At 40.4% G+C, this 21,969-nt stretch overlaps 1 protein-coding gene across 11 annotated transcripts; it reads left to right on the forward strand.

Annotated features, from left to right (window-relative positions):
* The first annotated feature begins 28 nt into the window (after positions 1-28).
* Positions 29-21,778, forward strand: pbrm1 (polybromo 1). 11 transcript variants are annotated; one of them, XR_008388856.1, is made up of 30 exons: positions 29-229; positions 1,261-1,421; positions 2,201-2,298; positions 2,490-2,637; positions 3,423-3,785; positions 3,863-3,931; positions 4,010-4,108; positions 6,383-6,677; positions 7,825-8,041; positions 10,071-10,212; positions 10,355-10,449; positions 10,654-10,933; positions 11,659-11,764; positions 12,305-12,944; positions 13,029-13,240; positions 13,444-13,629; positions 13,810-13,967; positions 14,081-14,335; positions 14,725-14,870; positions 15,020-15,177; positions 15,311-15,494; positions 16,099-16,303; positions 16,877-17,078; positions 18,044-18,199; positions 18,620-18,775; positions 19,109-19,158; positions 19,387-19,486; positions 19,723-19,812; positions 20,128-20,341; positions 20,875-21,011. XR_008388856.1 is itself a non-coding variant. In XM_053652529.1 (30 exons), exons 2-30 carry the CDS (start codon positions 1,284-1,286, stop codon positions 21,045-21,047), a joined length of 4,926 nt encoding a protein of 1,641 aa, XP_053508504.1. In that variant the 5' UTR covers positions 32-229; positions 1,261-1,283; the 3' UTR covers positions 21,048-21,778. The 11 variants fall into 11 exon arrangements, 8 of the variants coding, with proteins under 8 accessions (XP_053508500.1, XP_053508501.1, XP_053508503.1 ...); XR_008388857.1 differs by lacking the exon at positions 20,875-21,011 and adding an exon at positions 20,431-20,516; XM_053652529.1 differs by lacking the exons at positions 19,387-19,486; positions 19,723-19,812 and having other exon boundaries at positions 32-229; positions 3,423-3,572; positions 3,675-3,785; ... (1 more) ...; positions 6,586-6,677; positions 20,875-21,778.
* The last annotated feature ends 191 nt before the right edge of the window (positions 21,779-21,969 follow it).

Below are 21,969 nucleotides of genomic sequence, written 5' to 3' on the forward strand. Positions count from 1 at the left end.
TGGTTACTATGGTGACAAACAGTGAACGACTTCACAACTGCCCAATCATATGCCGGCTTGACAGTCCGAGAGCCAATCCGAGCGCAGGAGGCGGGATGTCCTGGTATACGGGTGCAAAAAAATAACGTACTCCAAATGGTTAATTTTTTTCTCTCCCTCGTAATAAATCAATCAGGCTTTTGCGAATGTTTTGCTCACGTTCTCAAAGACGGCTGAAAAGAAACTGCAGGTAAGGCTCGTGTAGCGCGGAGAGGGTTTCCCCACCCCGCTACTTCAGCTGGTCACGGTTAGCTAGCATCGCCAGTGTTGAATAGAAAAGCGCCGGTGAAGAACAATCATCGGCTAGCTGCTAGCTCGGGCTACGTCTGAAGGAAGATGCATACTAGCGTACTGGGTAGTGTGCGAGTAATAAATAGTACTGGGGGAAACGGCGCGGTGCTTTGACATGCTATGTAGGACGTTAGTGTGCTGTTCTGGACGTTGCCTTTGTGTTTGTGTACCGTAGCGACGCTGTTAAGGACCTGTCACCCAAACACTTCACTTCAGCCGCACAAAACCCTTCTGCAGCACTAATTATATCAGCTCTGCAAAATCCACAGCTATTAAAAGGTTTATGAAGGTTTTCTGTGCATGCATTTATCTTTGCAAAGTAAATATGCATGCATACATGCATGCATGCATGTGTGCAGCCTTGCACATGAGCCGTTATGGCATGTATCACAAATAAAATCAGTGCATAATGAGACATTATCCAGGAAATGATCTAAAAGAACCATTCGAATAAAAGGGAAGAAATAATATTAAACACAACATCATGTGTGAAGACACCTTACTTTACTATTAAAGCCTGCTATAGTCACACCAGGTTTTAGAGTACTAATAGGTTGTCTGTACTGATTTAATTGTGGGTAGAGACCAAAAGATTAAGGTTGTTGGTACAAGCAACAGAAATGAGCTTCCTCCTCGAAGAAGCTGAATGATCTGGGAAAGTCGGAAGCAGAGCTGTTGCTCTTCCAAATTCGAGAGGAGATAGTTGATGTGGTTGGGACACCCTGAACGTGTCTCGCCAGAGCCATATCTTTCATGTCCCACTGGAGATATTATATCACGCAGTTGACTTGCGAACGTCTGGGGATCCCCCAGGAGAAGCTGGAATCTTGTCAGCCACGCCAGGCTAAGTGGAAGGAAAACGAACGAGGACCCTGAGCCGATTCTTTGCAAGCTTCTAATTTTAGCGTTTTGTTTTGTATTTTTATCTAGGAACCTTCACCTTCACATTCAGCATGGGCTCTAAGCGGAGGAGGGCCACCTCCCCGTCCAGCAGCGTGAGCGGTGGAGACTTTGAAGACAGCCAGCCGGCGCCGACCTCCTCGTCCAGCCGCAAGAGAAGAAGAACAGCGAACATTCCTACGGTTGATCCTGTGAGCAGCTCGGTGTTGTGCTGGTTTTCCTCATGCAAAGAGGAAATGAAAGATTGTAGGACGTTTCGTTTATTTTACGAGCTTGTTACGAGTCTCGGCGTATTTACGTTGCGCCGTTTAATGATTCAAACAAAAAAACATTTTAACTACTTTTTTATTTTTATTTATTTGATCTACATGTTCTTCATCTCAAATTGGATACAATATAGACCACGGTTGAATTTTTCATTGAAAATATGTATGTAAAAACCCAATCTTGATTTGTAGTGCCTTCATTCAGAATCGTTCAGAAAGTTCAGAACGTGCCGGATTTCTTATCCGTTTCTGGTTACATTCCACGTCGTGGAACATCCCTAAATCATGTTAGTTCCCGTTATCACGTTCTCTCGCAAGCTGTTAAGACAACTTATGTTATAGAGAAATCGGAAACTGCACAGTCCTCTGTCCTGAAGACTTTTACGTGGCGGAAATCATACTGTTACAAAGTGCTGGCACTGGAGACTCCTTCTGTGAAAGCCATACAAGTCTCATTGTTAGTCTTTAGTAGGAAAATAATAGATTGAGTGCTTTTACAGTTGTAAAAGAGTGAAGGAAATATAATAATGCAATAATAAAGAAGGGCTTTAAGGCTTCAGGGTGTTGTATGGGAAAATATGGATACATGAATATGTTTCTCCCTAATGTTACACTACCTCACTCTAGCTCTGTCCTAGACTAGTTTTATTTTGGCAAATACAGTAGATTTGTCTTACACGTGCTGTCTGTCTTCGACCCCTCAGATAGCAGTGTGTCATGAACTTTACAACACTATCAGAGACTATAAGGATGACCAGGGCAGGATGTTGTGCGAACTCTTCATCAGAGCGCCAAAGAGGAGGTAAGACACACACACACACACACACACACACAAAACTGATCTAATATGTCACTTGATCATTTTAGATCAAGTCATTTTGGCTGAGCTGAAACTGAAACGTTACACCGTGTTAGACAGAGAACGAAACCGTACGCTCAGGATACTGTGCTGGAAAGAGTGAACAATAATCCTCGGCAATTTCTCCCCCAAAGGAACCAGCCCGATTACTACGATGTGGTGTCACAGCCTATCGACATGATGAAGATCCAGCAGAAGCTGAAAATGGAGGAGTACGATGACGTGGAGCAGCTCACGCTCGATTTCCAGCTTCTCTTTAACAACACTAAGACCTACTACAAAGTAAGCCGTCATTCTATAGAGGGTCTATTAGCTACCCTAAAAAATATACAGTATATCACATATACAAAGGCTTAATACTGTGGTTAGATTTCAAGTCATTTCCATTTTTGCTTATTGCAGTTTAAATAGTTATTTTAAATAGCGTATATTTAATTATGTCTTAATCCTAATCAATATAAATAAAGTAAACATAATTTAAACATAACAGTATGGGTAAGCTTACCTAAAAAAAAAAAGGCTGCCATAATATTATATCTATGTATATGTATACGTATGTATGTATACTTGTATCCATGTGTGTGTGTGTGTATGTGTATCCATATATATACATACATATATATGATGATACCTTATGCCAGAATTATTGGCACCCTTCCTGAAAAATCTATGAAATGATTAACACTTTAGCACCGTAAACTACAATGTTAAGTCATCTTCTGTAATTATGTTTCTCCCACAAAGCACAAAATTTCAAACTTTATTCATATTTAAATACTGTAGTTAAGGTGTAATACAAATTATTTTAGTTGAATAATTACAATTTCGAACAAAAATAATTGTGAATATAATTTATTATTATTTCATTGCTTTATATTATATAATTGTATTATTATTTGAAATAATCGTATCTATTATTCAATCATTATTGTGCACCCCTGGTTGGAAGAGTGAGCGCTAGACATATTTTCTCATTATTTTGAATATGGGACATAAAATGATGTGATAGGATATGACTAAATAAAAAAAAAAAATTTAAAAAGCCAACCCTCTCCTGTTCTGTCCAGCCTGAAACCCCAGAATACAGAGCTGCTTGTAAGTTATGGGACCTTTACATTCGCACCAAGAATGAGTTTGTGCAGCGAGGAGACTATGACGAAGATGATGACGACGGTGACGATGCGCGAGAAACTCCAGGAGGTGCCATGGAAGACGAGGCGAGAGTGGACAGAGAACATTTTCAAATTGTGCTTAAGATGATGCGAATAAAACAGTGCCGTGTGAGCTTGAGTAACGAGTTGTGTCCGGTTCTTCCTCAGGCTGCAGCCAGTCTTAAGGAGGTTCTGGAGCAGCTGCTCGACACGGTGTTGAAACACGGTGAACACGGACGACTAGTCAGCGAACTCTTCCAGAGACTTCCTTCTAAAATAGTAGGAATCTAATCTAATAATGATATAATATTATACTATATAATGTATTTTCACCGTTTTGCTTGATTCATTTGCAGCAATATCCTGATTATTACGCTATTATCAAAGAGCCAATAGATCTCAAGGCCATTGCACAAAGGATACAGGTATCTGTAATACAAATTTCATGTAACATATTTATCAACATTTAATTTCCTCTGAAATAAGATCTATTTCTTTTCTAGATTGGCTACTACAAAAGCGTGAATCATATGTCCAAGGACATTGACCTGCTAGTCAAAAATGCTAAAACATACAATGAACCTGGTTCCCAGGTGTTCAAGGTAATGTATAATGTATGAATACATTATAAGCACTTTTATCATTATAAAAAGCAATACATCACTCCCCTGAAGCTCATTATTTTCTTATAACAGTACTTTTTTTTTTTTATTCAGCAGTATTTTATTCCTCTTATACCACAGCAATTTACCACATCATTTAAGTTATAGTTTTATATTTATTAAAAGAATGGAACTGTACTTTATATCCATTTATAGTTACATTTAATGTTGAGGAAGATCTGCAAAACAAGTTCGTTCCTGTTATTGCTTATGTTACAGCATCTATAAACAGATGTTCCTTCACCAACCTCTTTTATCTTTTGAGTTTAATAGGACAAAAAAAATGGAGCTTGTTATGTTAATGAGAAACAAGAAAAATGCAAAGACCTCTGTCCTGAAGATTATTTCCTTGGTGGGAAAACTTAATGTTGCAAAGCGCAGGCACTGGAGACTCCTTCCAGACATGTTAAATAAATGTCTCCTTGATTCAATGATTATTTGGTTTTCTTTGTTAAAAAACATTTGTTTTTATTCTGTTTATTAACAGGTTTAGATTGTGACTGTTTGCCATACAAGACACTGTAAACTAGTCGTTACTATAGAAACAATACCGTATCAGAAGAAGTGCATTAATGTGAACCTCTGATTTAAAACTTGCAAAAGTTTTTTTTTCTTATTTCTGTTCTAGAAAAGTAGTCAACAGCGCTGTGGGACAATGTACAGTGGTGCTTGAAAGTTTGGTGAACCCTCGAGTGTTTTACATTTCTGCATAAATACGACCTAAAACAACATCAGATTTTCATCCTAAAAGTCGATAAAGAGATCCCACTTAAACAAATGAGACAAAATATTATACTTGGTCATTTATTTATTCAGGGAAATTATCCAATATTACATAACTGTGAGTGGCAAAAGTATGTGAACATTTGCTTTCAGTATCTGGTGTGACCCGCTTGTGCTGCAATAAATGCAACTAAACATTTCCGGTAACTGTTGATCAGTCCTGCACATCGGCTTGGAGGAATTTTGTCCCGTTCCTCAGTACAAAACAGCTTCAACTCTGGGATGTTGGTGGGTTTCCTCACATGACCTGCTTGCTTCAGGTCCTTCCACAACATTTCTATTGGATTAAGGTCAGGACTTTGACTTGACCATTCCAAAACATCAACTTTATTCTTCTTTTACCATTATTCGGTAGATTTCTCTTGAGATTCAGATCATGGACAGATGTCCTGATATTTTCCTTTAGAATTCGCTGGTATAAATCAGAACTCAATGTTCCATCAATGATGTCAAGTCGTCCTGGCCCAGATGCAGCAAAACAGGCCCAAACCATGATACTACCACCACCATGTTTCACAGGTGGGATAAGGAACTTCTCATTTAAACCAAAAATTCTATTTTGGTCTCATCCGTCCACAAAACATTTTTCCAGTAGCCTTCTGGCTCGTCCACAGGATCTTTAGCAAACGGCAGACAGGCAGTAACGTTCTTTTTGGAGAGTGGTAGCTTTCTCCTTGCAACCCTGCCATCCAGACCATTGTTGTTCAGTGCTCTCCTGATGGTAGACTCATGAATATTAGCCAATGTGAGAGAGGCCTTTAGTTGCTTAGAAGTTACTCTGGGTTCCTTTGTGACCCCGTGGACTATTACACGTCTTGCTCTTGGAGTGATCTTTGTTGGTCGATCACTCCTTGGGAGGGTAACAGTGGTCTTCAATTTCCTCCATCTGTCTGACTGTGGATTGATGGAGAACACACTCTTTAGAGACGGCTTTGTAACCTTTTCCAGCCTGATGAGCATCAACAACTCTTTTTCTGAGGACCTCAGAAATCTCCTTTGTTCGTGCCATGATACACTTCCACAAATGTGTTGTGAAGATCAGACTTTGATAGATCCCTGTTCTTTAAATAAAACATGTCATTCACTTACACCTGATTGTCATTCCACTGATTGAAAACACCCGACTCTAATGTCACCTTCAAATTAACTTCTAATCCTAGAGCTTATATGTAATATCGGGTCATTTTCCTCAATAAATAAATGACCAAGTATAATATTATTGTCTCATTTGTTTAACTGGGATCTCTTTATCTACTTTTAGGACTTATGTGAAAATCAGATGATGTTTTAGGTCGTATTTATGCAGAAATATAGAACATTCTAAAAGGTTCACAAACTTTCAAGCACCACTGTATAATTACAAATCCGATACTGAGATTGTTAAGTGAATCTTTGGGCAAAGCAGAATAATGTGTCATAATGAACCTACAGGATGCAAACACGATCAAAAAGGTATTTTCTCAGAGGAAGATGGAGCTCGAGCACATGGAGCCTATAAAAAGCAGCATCCGCATCAGGTTAGTTCCTCCAAACACGTGTTTCTTCTCTACCTGTAATGCAGGAAGCCGACAGAGACTGAGCGGTGCAGAAAACTTTGTATGCAATAGTGTTTGGTTTTGTTTTGGCTTAATTAGGAACAGAAAATCTGTGCACGGAGACAGACTCTCCTCAATTACCATGGCTTTACAGTACGGTTCAGAGAGTGATGAAGATGGCATCCTTACAGGTATCTTCCTCCTGATTACTGGCTATTATTGGTTTACAATTACAGCAGGGCATTTTAACACATAGACTTTTAATTCGCTCTGGATAAGGGTGTCTGCCGAATGCCATAATTATAAATGTAATTACTTTTAATTTAGTTTTATACATAGCACATACAGCTGTACGATTTCTACAGCTTGTGAAGGACCTCTTTTACAGTTCACATTTTAGCTGTCTAATACAGTGTATTAGAAATTGGGGAGAAAACTGGAAATTACACAATACATACAAGCTTCAAGTGCAGACTAAATTCAGCTTTAATCTGAGGGTATGTACTTCCAAATTTGCCAGATGGGGTATGAATTACAGCACTTTTCATGTGATCCCCCTCCATGAGTAATTGCACAGTTGGGTGCACAGCTGTTCCAAGGCCAGATGTGTGTCATTCCATCATTATTTCACTTACATATAAGCAGATTAAAGGTCTAGCGGCATTTGCGTTTGGAATCTGTTGCTGTTAACTCTCAATATGAAGTCCAAAGAGCTGTCATTGCTGGTGAACCAAACCATTATTAGGCTGTAAAATTGAAACAAACCCATTCAGAGAGATGAGCCAAAACATTAGGTGTGGCCAAATCGACTATTTGGTACATTCTTAAAACGAAAGAATGCACTGATGAGCTCAGGAACACCAAACGGCCCAGACTGTGGTGGATGACAGAGGAATTTTTCCCCTGGTGAAGAAATCCTTCACAACAGTTGGCCCTGCAGAACACCCTCTAGGAGGTAGGCATACTGTATCTGTGTTAAAGTCAACAATCAAGAGAAGACTTGATTACCAGAGTAAATACAGGGGGTTTACTACAGTAAAGACGACAACCATTGGTAAGCCTCAAAAGACCAGATTAGAGTTTGCCATAACGTTTTAAACAGTCTATATAGTTTTGGAACAACATCCTATGGAGAGATGAGACATATAACCGTATATAACAGAAAACTTCACCTTATCAACAATTAGACATTTCTCTGTTAAATTACAACTCTTTGCAAGTCAACATGAGTTCAAATGTCCCACCCACAAGGTTGTAATTATGGTTGTAAAAGAGTTTTGTAAGGTTTTAAAAGCTCTCCATGTGATAAATACTGTGCCTGTACCGCTGTCATCCTAGGCTCTGTGCATTATGACGAGGGCGAATCAGAGGCTGAGAGCATCCACTCCAACATGGACATGTCCAATCCCATCTTCCAGATGTACGAGGCTATACGAGGCGGCAGGAACAGTCAAGGGCAGCTCATAGCTGAGCCTTTTCTTCAGCTGCCCTCCAGGAAGGACTACCCAGACTACTACCAGCAGATTAACCAGCCCATCTCCCTCCAGCAGATTCGGTATGGTCGGGCTGAAGATGGAGAATGTAAATAATATAGCATAAAATAGGAATCGTAATTGCACCACCCAATAGGAACTCATGTATATTACTTATTATAGTTGATGTCTGTTATTCAGGGACGTATTATCATGCATAGCTGTTGATTTTTCGTATACCATTGTTTATGATAATGCTGTTGTAATCTGGCTAGGCCTTGTGCCATCACTAGAGGGAGGTAGAGAGCAAGCAGAAACATTGCTAGACCAGGTTCTGCCACCTGAGGGAGCCAGAGGGCACCGTCTTAATTAGTATAATCCGTAGTAATTGCCTCCACCTGTGCCTTTGTCTGTTTAAGGAGAGCTCCCCACTTGTTCAGTGCTCAGTCAATCTTGCTACAGGCTGGTGCGCAATTCTTAGTTGGCAACCGCTGGTAATAGTTTCTTGGGTACATCATGGTAATTTCTTTGGCTTCACTAGCCAACTCTCAAGTGCCCTTAGCTCTCAGTTTATGTACATATATAAAACATATTCCACTTCAGTTCAGTTATTTATATAGCGCTTTTAACAATGTAAGATATCCCAAAGCTGCTTTATAGAAATCCAGATTTAGATGACCAAGCCAGAGAATAACTCCCTCAGATGACATGAGGAAGAAATTTTGGGAGGAACCCATCCTCTCCCAATTCTGGGAGTCATTACTCACCCATCATCAATTATATAAACTCAAACAGTGCCAAGTATGTTGAAAGGCTCTTCAGTAAGCATCAGAGTCATTTCGTTAGAGTTTTCAATTTTAAATCTATAGTATCCAAGTTATTTACTGAGTAATGAATAAGACTTAAACTGTTTGAGGCAAGAGATAACCCATGGAAATCTTTATGGTATCTGTGTGGGGCAACAGCATCCAAACTTCCAAGTTTACCAGAACTCTCTGTACCCGTGAAACACCAGATCTGTGCCTTTACTTAAGAGAAAATCCATTAACAAAAGGCATGACTAAACAAATTGGTTTTCAGCCTATACTTAAAGATTGAGACACAAAAGGCTCTTCCCCCTGCTGTAGTCTTCATTATTCTGGGTAACAACAAGGACCTTTTGATCAAAGCAGTTGTCGTGGATCATTAAAAAAATCAATAGATTGCTCAGACACTTAGGCACAAGAACATTCAGTGTTTTATAGGTCATTAGTTTTTTTTTTTGTTTTGTTTTTTTAAAGCAATGAGAAGTTTTACTAGCTAGGGGTGATGTGATCAAACTTTCTGGTTTTAGTAAGGAACTGCAATTTGGAAACTGGAGCTTGTTTATGCACTTACTGGAACATCCAGACAGCAATGCATTACAATAGTCTAACCAAGAAGTAACAGAATAACAAACTAATTTTTTTAACATTACAAAGTGATATATTTCTTACCGTAGCATTATTTTTGAGATGAGAAAATGCTGTCTTAGTAATATTATCTACATGAAATGAGTGGGATGAGTAAACCCATAACAACTCCCCACCCCCCACCCCCCAAAACACACTCACACTCACTCACACACGCACACACCAAAAAAAACTCACTCATCCAGGGAATGAGATAAGGTATCAGCAACAACCTTTTCAGAGCCTTTCTTATGTTCCATAACTGTGCAGAAATGCTTTTAATTTTAATTCAACATTAAATGTTGAATTTTAGTTCACATTCGAGAAAGCAAAACAAGGGGGTTGTGATCAATAGGATCAGTAAACCACTGTAGGACAGGAATGGGAATCGAGAAAGGCTTCCAAATGTTGCTAATGCCGAAGTTTCTTTCTGAATAGTACTGTAATGCATCCTAGACTTGTACAACATCAGCCCCAGTGTCACATGCTTGTGTCAACCTCTAGTTTAAAAGGACTCATAAAGTCAGGAGCAGCAAGAACAGGAGCACAACACAGAGCATTCACACCGTCAAAAGCTTTCTGACAGTTACTAGTCCAGTCATATTCATCATGAATTTTTTTAAGCAGTGCCATAGATTCTCAATGGGAATCAGATCTGGACAGCTGTCCTTCTTGTGTACAGCGATAAGATGAAGAACAATGAATACGAGAGCGTGGAGCAGATGGACGCTGATCTGAATTTGATGTTTGAAAACGCAAAGCGCTACAACGTCTCCAACTCCCACATCTACAAACGGGCTCTGAAACTGCAGCACATTCTTCAGGTTCTCTCCCTAAATTGTTTCCCATTTTCTTTTGTCTGTAGAACGTTTGCTGTCGGTCAAGCTCAACGTCAAGCTGATTGACTCACTCGGAGTTAGTTTTTACTATTAATTTCAATCTAAAGGCATGTCTGTGTGTTTTTAGCTGAAAAGGAAAGAGCTAGGAAGGCGAGAAGATGAGGATGGCGACAGTATGCTGTCCTCCACCCTGTCAGATGGCAGCACCACCAAACGCAAGAGGTACAATCGTTCAGAATATATACAAATTTCAGTAAAGACTTGTAGTGTCCTTATAAGTCCTAGCATAGTAATTAAATAATACAGTTCCATAATGCAGTTCAAACGTTCTTTGTTTAAAAAAAATTGAGGTTCAAACTATTGGAATTCTGTTTTTTTGTTTAGTTTTTTTCTTCACGTTGTTGTCCTACAATAAATGTCCTGCAGTTATAAAAAGAACACAAAGAAGAACCGTTTGAAGTCTCTGTACCAGGCCGTGACTGAGGCTCGAGAACTGGGTACCGGTCGTAGACTCTGTGACTTATTCATGGTCAAACCTTCTAAGAAAGACTATCCAGACTACTACAAGATCATACTCGAGCCCATGGACCTGCGCACTATAGAACACAACATCCGCGCAGACAGATACGCCAACGAGGATGCCATGGTGGAGGACATGAAGCTGATGTTCCGCAATGCCAGACACTACAATGAAGAAGGCTCACAGGTGGACTATAAATGAAACAGATTGCAATGACAAAGCAGCGGTGGCCATAAAGTCTAGACTCTAGACACTAGTCTCGATGTAATCAGCTATGCTAGGAATAGGATTGGGAAAAAGTAAGGAATAAAACATGTTGTTCGAGGAAAATAATCGTTGACCAGGTTGTGTGATGCAGCGTTACACGGCGCAGTGTTACTTTTACCACTCTGAAGTCGATCCATTTTCTATAAGTGTTTTATTCCTTTAACACCACAACAATTCGCCAATGATTACCATTTTTATTGATTAAAGAACAACACGTCGTAGTTTTTATCCATTTATAATTGCATTATTTATTCACCAGCCTCTCTTTTTATCTCAAGAGAAAAAAACACAGCTTGTCAGAAACCAGAAAGCGCAAAATCCTCTCTCCTGAAGACTTTTTCATGTTGTAAAACTTAGTTACAAAGCTGTGTCACCGGAGATTCCCTCCCTAAATGTTAAATGAATGCCGCTTACAAAAAAACAAAAAAAAATAAAAAATATTGTAACGCCGGTTATACTTTTATGTATTAGAATATCCGGAACTACTGTCATAGCTGCTGTTACAGAAAATGAGACAATACCTTCTGACCAATCAGAATCGAGGATTCAACAGCGATGCACGTTGTATGAAATGTATTACTGTGTTATTAATTTATCATGTGAACTCTTGGTTGTGCTAATCTCACATGCTGGTTTATCGGTAGGTGTATAATGATACTAACACTCTGGAAAAGATTATGCGGGAGAAAAAGCGAGAACTCGGGCCTGCACCAGAAGACGAAGACATCATCTCACCAAAACTCAAAATAAGTATGTTACTCTGGCACGCACAAAACAAAAAAAGAAAAAAGACAGATTGTTTACCGCGCCTTATTTGTTTATCTGTGTATTTGTTAAAGGTCTACAGTTTGTAATAGAAGTAGATCAACTACACATACAAAAAAAAAAAAGCGAGGAAGTGTTTGTGTTTATCGGCTTGAGGAGCTGAGCATGACACCAGGAATATACCTTAAAGATACAGTTTGTGATTTTAAAAAGTGTTTTATAGACCTGTAATAATTTGCAGCAACGCTTTAGAATTGTTGTGATTTGTAATCTGTGTAGTGGATCTGGCTAGTTTCTTCATTTCAGGCCTCTGTTTGAATTTTTCTAGCCCAGAAATAGACTTCAACAACATCTGATATCTATTTAATCTCATACCCGACAGAATGATTTAACAAAATAACTTGCGAAATTTAGTATACATCATTTATAGTCGAGATTATACTATCTAGTCATCACAAGAAAGAATACATTAACAGCCACGATAGTAAATGTTTAAAAACGTAGTCATCTTTTATGTAATTCCAGGAAAGAGTGGCATCTCCCCAAAGAAGTCCAAATACCTGACGCCTCTGCAGCAGAAACTGAACGAGCTCTATGAGGCGGTGAAGAACTACACAGACAAGCGAGGCCGTCGCCTCAGCACCATCTTCCTGCGTCTGCCGTCCCGATCCGAACTGCCGGACTACTACCTGGCCATCAAGAGGCCTATAGACATGGAGCGGGTCAAAAGCCACATGCTGGCCAACAAGTACCAGGACGTGGACGCTCTAGTTGAGGACCTTGTGCTGATGTTTAACAACGCGTGTACCTATAATGAGCCTGAGTCGCTCATCTACAAAGATGCTCTGGTGCTTCACAAGGTCCTTCTGGAGACCAGGAGGGACTTGGAAGGAGGTGACGACTCCAACGTTCCAGACGTGCCTCGCCTCATCCAGGACCTGATTCGCAGCCTCTTCGTTTCAGTTCTGGGTCACCAGGATGACGAAGGTCGTTGCTATAGTGACTCGTTGGCCGAGGTCGCAGCCGAGGACCCAGCCAATCCCGACAGGCCTCGGCTGAACTTCGAGATCGTACGGGCTAATGTGGAGAAAGGGTGCTACAAGAGGTTGGATGTCTTCCAGGACCACATGTTTGAAGTGCTAGAGAAGGCCAGGAGAATGCATAGGTAAGGTTCCATAATCACTAGCGCCTTTTATTTATTCCCTTAGGTTTGTTTGAAACGCTGATAAAGAAATGGATTCCTTCACAGGACGGACTCTGAGATCTTTGAGGATGCGGTAGAGCTACAGCACTTCTTAATCCGGATCAGAGATGAACTGTGTAAGAACGGAGAGATCCTGCTCAGCCCGGCACTCAGCTACACCTCCAAACACTTGCACAGTGATGTGGAGAAGGAGAAGAAAGAGAAGCTGCCCAGAGAGTTTGAGGAAGACAAGCTCAAAAGGGAGGAGGAGAAAAAAGGTATGACAAGCCTTTGCCTTACTGAGGAACTATAATCTGTGTATTTACTATTTGAATTAGTATCTGCAATTTTCTTGTGGCTTTGTCCTTTTCACTCGTTGTGGGTGTTTTAGCATCATGAAATGGATTATTGCAAGAAAACTATCATTCAGTATGGGAACAATCATATATCATCACTATTTCTCTTAAATTTTCCACACCAGAAGCAGAGAAAAGTGAGGAATCATCTGCCGGGACTTGGCAGGGAGGCCTCCAGCGCACCTACAGCCAGGACTGCAGTTTTCGTGACAGAATGTATCACGTAGGGGACTACGTCTATGTAGAGCCTGCTGAGGCGAACCTCCAGCCCCACATCGTCTGCATAGAGCGCCTGTGGCAGGACGACACAGGTACTACACTCACAGGATGTGGATTACGTCAGGAAAACAATAGAACATTTGTGTGAAATCCTATGAGTAGGCTGGTATAGATTAAAGCTAGATTAAAGATACTTGTTATTAATATGAAGTAAGATATCAATAGGATTGAAGTGAGATCTCTTTACTCAGTCTTTTTTTTCCCCCCTGTAGGAGAGAAATGGCTTTATGGCTGCTGGTTTTACAGACCCAATGAGACTTTCCATCTCGCCACACGCAAATTTCTGGAGAAGGAAGTCTTTAAAAGCGACTACTACAATAAAATTCCCGTTAACAAAATTCTGGGCAAATGTGTTGTCATGTTTGTTAAGGTAGGCTCTTTTGACTGGGTTGTATATCCTTGCTGATAATGAAAAAGCAGAATGCTTGAACATTTTTCTCTATCTGTTTATTGTCCCTGCTGTTCTGTTTTATGATTATTCAGGAATACTTCAAGCTCAGCCCCGAGGGCTTTAGACCCGAGGACGTGTTTGTCTGCGAGTCCCGTTACTCAGCCAAAACCAAGTCGTTCAAAAAGATCAAGATGTGGACCATGCCTCTGAGCTCGGTCAAGTTCATCCCTCGGGACGTGCCGTTGCCGGTGGTCCGGGTGGCGTCCATGTTTGCACCGAAACCAGAAAGCGAGAAAGCTGCCGAGCCGACAGAGGACAACAAAATTGTAGCCTCGGTTATTGATAAGGTGAGAATCGGAAATGAGATGCAACAGAAATTAATATTCATGACTGTGCGATGATCAGAATATGATTTGTCTTTTTTTTGTTTTTTTTCTTTCTTGCTACGGTCGCCTCTGGATTGCTCGTTAGGGACCTACAGAAAATCTAGATCATTCCAGATCATTTGTTCATTTAACAAATGAACAAACATATAAACCATGAAATAAACCCCAGCTTCCTGACATGCTGGGGTATGGGAAGAAAAGAATTTCACTGTGTTGTAATGTATATGTGATCAATAAAGACTCGTTATCATTATCATGAAATACAACAATTACAACTCATCCAACTAGGCTCATAAGTAGCTATCCATGTGATTGCAGCGTGAATAATAAAAATATTGATTTGTGTGCAGGAGAAGGAGGACGTCCCTGTGGAGATGAGCAACGGTGAGCCGGGCTGTCAGTATTACGATCAGCTCTGCTATAACGACATGTGGCTCAAAGTGGGAGACTGCGTCTACATCCGCTCTCACGGCCTAGTGCGCCACCGTGTGGGCAGGTAGAGCGTTAACTCAAACGCACAGACTTGCTGTTTAGGACATTTGAAGTCTTTCATGGCTGTCTTTATGGCTTCTCATAAGCCTCATGCGATTACAGGCAGAAATTTCGATTTTGAAAGTGCCTTTGTGCTTGTGTGTGATGCGACAGGATCGAGAAAATGTGGGTACGGGACGGGGCCGCCTACTTTTTCGGGCCCATCTTCATCTATCCCGAGGAGACCGAACACGAGCCCACCAAGATGTTCTATAAAAAAGAGGTGTTTCTAAGCAATCTCGAGGAGTCCTGCCCCATGACCTGCATTACTGGTATCCTTTACTGCTCTGTCTCCGATTGTTTCACTAAATTACAGCTGTTCAATGAAACGATCCGTAGTTTGCCCAAAAATACTTTCATTCTAGTAGAAAACGCTGTCCCATACCTGGCTTGTCTGCTCCTCAGGGAAGTGCGCAGTGTCTTCATTTAAAGACTACCTGTCGTGCCGTCCGACCGAAGTGCCTGAAGATGACGTGTTGCTGTGTGAGAGTCGCTACATTGAGAGCGAGAAGCAGATGAAGAAGTTTAAAGGGCTGAAGCGATTCTCTCTCTCCGCCAAAGTAGTGGAGGATGAAATCTATTATTTTAGGTGAGTTCCCTTTATTATGTAAGGAATAAAACATGAAGGCCAAGGTCGATTTTTTTTTTTCGTCTCTCTCCTTACAACAGCATATCCCGTAGTGTTTTATTCCTCTTCCTCTACAGCAATTTGCCAGTGATTGCAATTTTCAATAATAAAAGAACAGCATACTTTTTTATCTGTTTATAATTAAGTTTAATGTTGCGGAACGTCCACAAAACAGATTACTTCCTGTTATCATTTAAAACAGTCTTTGCTTCACAAGTCTGTCTTTCTCTCACTCCTGTATCAGAAAACCTAAAATCACAGCTTTACTTCTGACCGTTACAACGCACTGACACTGGAGACTCCTTCCCCCCAAAAAATGCTGAATAAACATCTCATAGAAAACAATTACACATGGTTTTAGTAAATGAGCTGTTGCTATAGAAATGCCAACTTATTATAACAAGTGCATTAATGCAATGACTGCTGTTGTAGAAAATGAATCAATACCTGATCATATTTGAGAATGGTGTAAATAATGTAATGTAAATAATCTTAATGGTGTAAATAATGCTATAATTGTTAAATGAAAAAAAAATCAGTCACTTCACATCTGTTTCTGCGACAGGAAGCTGATCGTGCCTCAGAAGGAACCGTCTCCACTGCTGGACAAGAAGATCGAGGAGCTGGAGGCCAAGTTTGCCGACATGACAGACGAAGAGCTGGAAGACCTGGGTGATGACGATGGGGATGGCTTGGACGGCCAGGGAATGTCTCAGCTCCAGACGCCGCTACACAGCGATCTGGACATGTTGTCATACACACCGATACAGGTCACTGGCACATGTTCTAACTAGAGATCGACAGATATAGATTTTTTATAACAGATACCGATATTTGCATGTTTATGTGCTCGATAACCGATATTTATTTATTGTTTTGCTTCTGTTTTTGACACAGTGATAACACCATTGAACTGAACAAAGCATTTTATTTGCCAATTTCACTTCCTCCTTGCATACAAAACAAAACTCTTATTTATACACCAATAAATAGAGGGGTCTGAAAGAGTGCAAAAAATTAAAAACGCTATAAAAAGTGCGCTGTTACTAATGTTTTGTAACACATCTAATTTGTACATTAAGGCCTGCTATAGCAGTCCTGTGCGCAATTCTCAAAACGCACACAAGATGGCGCTAATTATCAGTGGATCCGATATTTAAAAAACTATAACCGATTATGGAAAAATGCTTAAATATCAGGAAAAATAACGATAAAACCGATTATCGGTCGATCTCTAGTTCTAACCAAATCAAGAAAGATTACACGGAGTGCATCAGTGAATCAGTGAATGAATAAATTATATATGTAAGGATGTCCATCGTAACTTGTTTTTTGTCGTACAGTCCACACCAAAATCCTTTAAGGGCCTGTCAAAGAAGGAGGGCGCGAAGAGGAAGATCAACATGAGCGGGTATATCCTGTTCAGCAGCGAGATGCGGGCGGTGATCAAGGCCCAGCACCCGGACTTCTCTTTCGGTGAGCTCAGCCGTCTCGTGGGCACCGAGTGGAGAAATCTGGAGTCGGCCAAGAAAGCTGAGTATGAAGGTGAGACGCCATTGAAATGAGGTAGTGAAAAAGGTAGTGTATGTGAACAAGGAGCTAAAACTAGTCTCCAGCACTGCAGCTATTGTACTATTATACTAAATAGGTTGTATAATACTATGTTCTGTTCACATCGAAATGGACCATTTATATTTACTAAAAATGAGACGATACTAAACAGCTATATCTTTTATTAAAATCTTATTTATGTTACTGATTAGGCCATTGTAATTCTGAAGCAAACAAATATACAGTATCTCACAAAAGTGTGAGGTCTCTAACATCCACCAGCTCCGTGATGATGATCATGGAGGAGTGGAAAAGGACTCCACTGGCAACCTGTGAAGCTCTGGTGAACTCCATGCCCAAGAGGGTTAAGACAGTGCTGGAAAATAATGGTGGCCACACAAAATATTGACACTTTGGGCCCAATTTGGACATTTTCACGTAGGGGTGTACTCACTTTCGTTGCCAGCGGTTTAGACATTAATAGCTGTGTGTTGAGTAATTTTGAGGGGACAGCAAATTTACACTGTTATACAAGCTGTACACTCGCTACTTTACATTGTAGCAAAGTGTCATTTCTTCAGTGTTGTCACATGAAATGATATAATCAAATATTTACAAAAATGTGAGGGGTGTACTCACTTTTGTGAGATACTGTATGTATACTACATATAATTTTAATATTAGTATTAAAGTTATATTGACATAGCAATTTATGAGAATTGTTTTGTAGCGCGAGGTTAAATTGAAGTTTGAATTATTGTGTATAGTTTTTTGTCCGTTTTTATTTTTTTTTATCAAACGTAAAAAATTGAAATCAAAAGGTCATTTTATTTTATTATCCCATTCCCTTCCTCTCTTATTTTCATACACACCTGACCTTAGGAATCCCAAGCATTAAAAAAATTCCAGATCAGAACCGGAAGATTAATCATTCAGGGTCAATTTCGTGTGTGTTTCAGAAAGGGCAGCCAAAGTGGCGGAGCAGCAGGAGCGCGAGAGAGCGGCTCAGCAGCAGAACTCCCCGAGAGCAGGTACCCCAATAGGGGCGCTTATGGGGGTGGTGCCCCCTCCGAGCCCTATGGGGATACTTAACCACAGCATGACGCCTATGGCAGGTAACCCCTCTCAGCTGCGGTGGTGGAAACACCACACTGGTGCCACACAGAGCCGCAATGAGAAGCCTAACTGCTAACACACTTTCTTTTCTCCAGTCATTCCAGTCCCTGTTTTCTCTAATTCATCCTGAATAATTTGCCTCTGATTGACTGTAATATTGAATGCAGCACCATGCTTCCACTGTATTAAAAATCTCCTACTCTTAGTTAATCTTTTAGTTAATCTGTTGCATGTGCATGAGTTGTATCAACAGACATAACCCTTAGCTGTTTTATTTTATCATCCCTGAGACAATTTGTTTTCTTTTGTTAGACTCAGCACATGATTTCTTTCTCCATAAGTTAGCTGCATGTCTTACTGATGCATGGATTTATTTTTTTTGTGTGTGTTGCCATCTTCCTTCCTTTCACGCCCCAAAGGCATGATGGGTAGCCTTCTTCGGCCACCCATGCTGCCGCTGCCAGGTCCAATTGATGGCTTTGTTAGCATGGCTGGCATACCGCCGCATTTGCTGCCTGTCTTACACCGCCATCTCCCGTCGGGCATGTACAGCTTCCCTGGCATGCCGTACCTGGGTAAGGACAGCCACATGCCCACTCCACCTGTGCAGTTGCTTCCTGTCTGCCTCTCGAACTCAAACTGGAGGGGCTACCTGTACCATAGGCTCAGGGGCTTGAATTCAAGCATCAATATATATCATAATCTAGCGTGATAGTCAGATATTTTCCAGTAGCACACTGTAAGCACCAAACATTTTGTAAATCAGTGCTGCAACTGCCACCAGGTTTTAAACCTGATTTCTTTAAGAGCTCTGGTTGAGTTCACTTTTGTAGGTGAAGTTAATCGCAAATATACACTGAGTCAGTGCTGTTATTCAGTGTGTGTGTTTGCTGCAACTGCTTTCCCAGGTATGAATGGAATGGGCCCTGGATCTGCAGGAAACCCCTATGGAGCCCAGGTAAATATGAATTAAATGATATGACAGACCATTAATATATAATTAACATCATTATACTATCTGTCTATCTATATATGTATCTATAGCTATATCTGTCTATCTATCTATCTATCTATAGATAGATAGGTAGAGAGAGAGAGAGAATAGTTATATATATTTTTTTTAGATTTAGAGACAATAAGGACTTTGTTAGCAATATGTAAAGTTACATTTTATGGTCTGTTAAAGCCACTCCTAAGAAAAGGACAGAAAGGAAGAAAACGAAAAAAGGAAACGGAAGAAAAAAATGAAACAGAACAACAGATCAAAAACAATGAACAGTTTGATGGTAAAATAGGAACGGATATACATGGGGGGGGGGGGGGGTAAAAGATGAGATCAATACAAAGAGAGAACTTCCACAGTTTTATTTATTTGATATGTTTGTAGAGTTGATATCCTTTTATAGCTTTTTCTTCAACTCCTCTTTATTTGCACTTCATGGATCACTCTTATGAAGGTCTTATTTTAGATCATTGTATATTAAGGGGGTGGGGCTTCATATTAAGCTATTAATTTCCATAGAAAATTCACGGTTCGATGCATGGTACAGACACGACTCTTCACATGGTGCAACAAAGCACTCACAGGTCCACACGCAGGGTCATGTAAAAGGTCAGAGCCCCACAAAACCAATAGAAGAGCAGTAAGCTAGTCAGTTCAGTGGTTTCTTCTCTTTTTTTTTTTAGCACTACTTATTCCTGCCCAAAACAAATAAGCTAAATAAATAACATTAGTATACATAGTCCAGTCTAAAAATTGAGATATATATACTTTTCCAAGAATGGCCCCCAAAATTGTTTCAGGAATGAGGACTTTCACTCCATATTTTGATTATAAGCATTAGCAGTGAATTACAGTGAAGTATCTCCCACTTTATCATGCACCTCTGTCCAGTACACATTTCAGAGGCTGTGTGTGTTTCCATAGACAGGCATGATCGGGGCCAATCAACAGGCCCCGCCCCCTTACCCAGGACAAGGCCAGGTAGGCCAGCCCTCCCTCCAACAGCCCTCCACCCCGATATTCGTGGCTCCTCCACCGAAACCACAACGGCTCCTCCACTCTGAGGCCTACCTGAGGTACATGGAGGGGCTCAACGCAGAGTCGTCTACTGTCAGCAAATGGGACCAGACATTGTCAGGTGAGGGCACACAATATTTTCTGACATCAGTCTACAACTTTTCCGTCTCGATTCGAATCCGGATGTAGACTCCGATCCCTAATGAGCAGGTCAGAGGAGACAGTGGTGAGGAAAACTCCCTGAGACGACATGAGGAATCAAATCATAAGGGAACCCATCAGACACCAGATATTGGGATGGTAAATCATTATAATATGCAGGTGTAGAAAGTTTGATGAAAAGATGTTCAGTATGAACAGATGGTGAGTAACGGTCCTGTGATGAGCACAGGAGAATCTTTACGATTCCAGCAGCAGTTCAAAATGTTCAAATCTACAGTACCGAAGTGAAATTATCCACCAAAACCAGGGTGACATTTGGGGGAACATCTTGCAACATCATTGTTTAATTGAAACAAATAAAGTTTCCTGCAGATTTTGTTCGTTAATTTGGCACTTTAATCACAAACATTATGCATACAGTGTGAGCGAAATGTCTTCTGGGTTGTGTGTGTGTGTGTGTGTGTGTGTGTGTGCGTGCATGTATTACCTCAGCTCGAAGGAAAGACGTACGCCTCACGAAAGAACAGGAGAGCAGACTTCCGTCTCACTGGCTGAAGAGCAAAGGGGCGCACAGCACCATGGCCGACGCCCTGTGGCGACTGAGAGACCTCATGTTAAGAGACACACTAAACATCAGACAAACATACAACATCCAAAACATCTAAACCAGTACAGAAGTGCCACAGCGGCATTGCACATATCAGTCTCCTAATCCACCTGACTAGACTCATCGGCTTTAACATCAATCTGGATAAGCTGAATCGCGAGGCTTCACGTGAAGGAAACAGTAAACTGTGGTACTCTGAGACCCGACCCGATTAATCAAAACCATTCCTGTTCATTCACTAACACAAGCGTCACCTTTAGAGTTCGAATGTGTTGTTTTGTAAAAGGTCCACCGTAGTCCTTTGTTTTCCTGTGTGTGTGTGTGTGTGTGTGTGTGTGTGTGTGTGTGTGTGTGTGTGTAATTTGACTCCTAGCACTTTGAATGAATTTGTGTTTTAGTTTGATATTAACTGTTGCTCTAAGATAGAGATTTTCATTGAATCTTCTACGACTGTTGATGCCTTCATTTTCCATGCACCATTTATAAGATAGAGACTTTCATACAGTGTTACGAAACAGTTGTCGATTACTTTATTTGTTTTGTATCCTTGGTTAGGAAAGTAAAATCGTCTTAATGTTGCCTGTGAGCATTTTGAATGCAGCTTTAGTTCAGTAAAGTGGTTCCCTACCAGAAGTAGGTGGGTTGTTTTTTTTTTTTGTTTTTTGGTGTTGCTGTTTTCACAAGAAGGGGTGACCTTCTTATATTTTCATTTAGATGAGCTTTAAAGAATTTCATACAGCGAATATCTGCTGCTGAACCAGTGCTTCAATAAAACTGCCATTCACAGTGCTTTTTGTCTCTTTTTTTTTTTAAAGTTTGCATTTTAAATAAAAACTAAATAGTTCTACTTTAAACTTCTTAAGAGGGGTCATAATCAGTACATCTTTACTGTTTATTGTTAGAAGAATGCACATGTATAAGTTGGACCCAAAAATTTTAATAGTTATGATGAAATCTATGCTTTAATGTATTTAAAGACA

This window comes from Ictalurus furcatus, chromosome 21 (assembly GCF_023375685.1).
Source record: "Ictalurus furcatus strain D&B chromosome 21, Billie_1.0, whole genome shotgun sequence".
Classification (NCBI taxonomy): domain Eukaryota; kingdom Metazoa; phylum Chordata; class Actinopteri; order Siluriformes; family Ictaluridae; genus Ictalurus; species Ictalurus furcatus.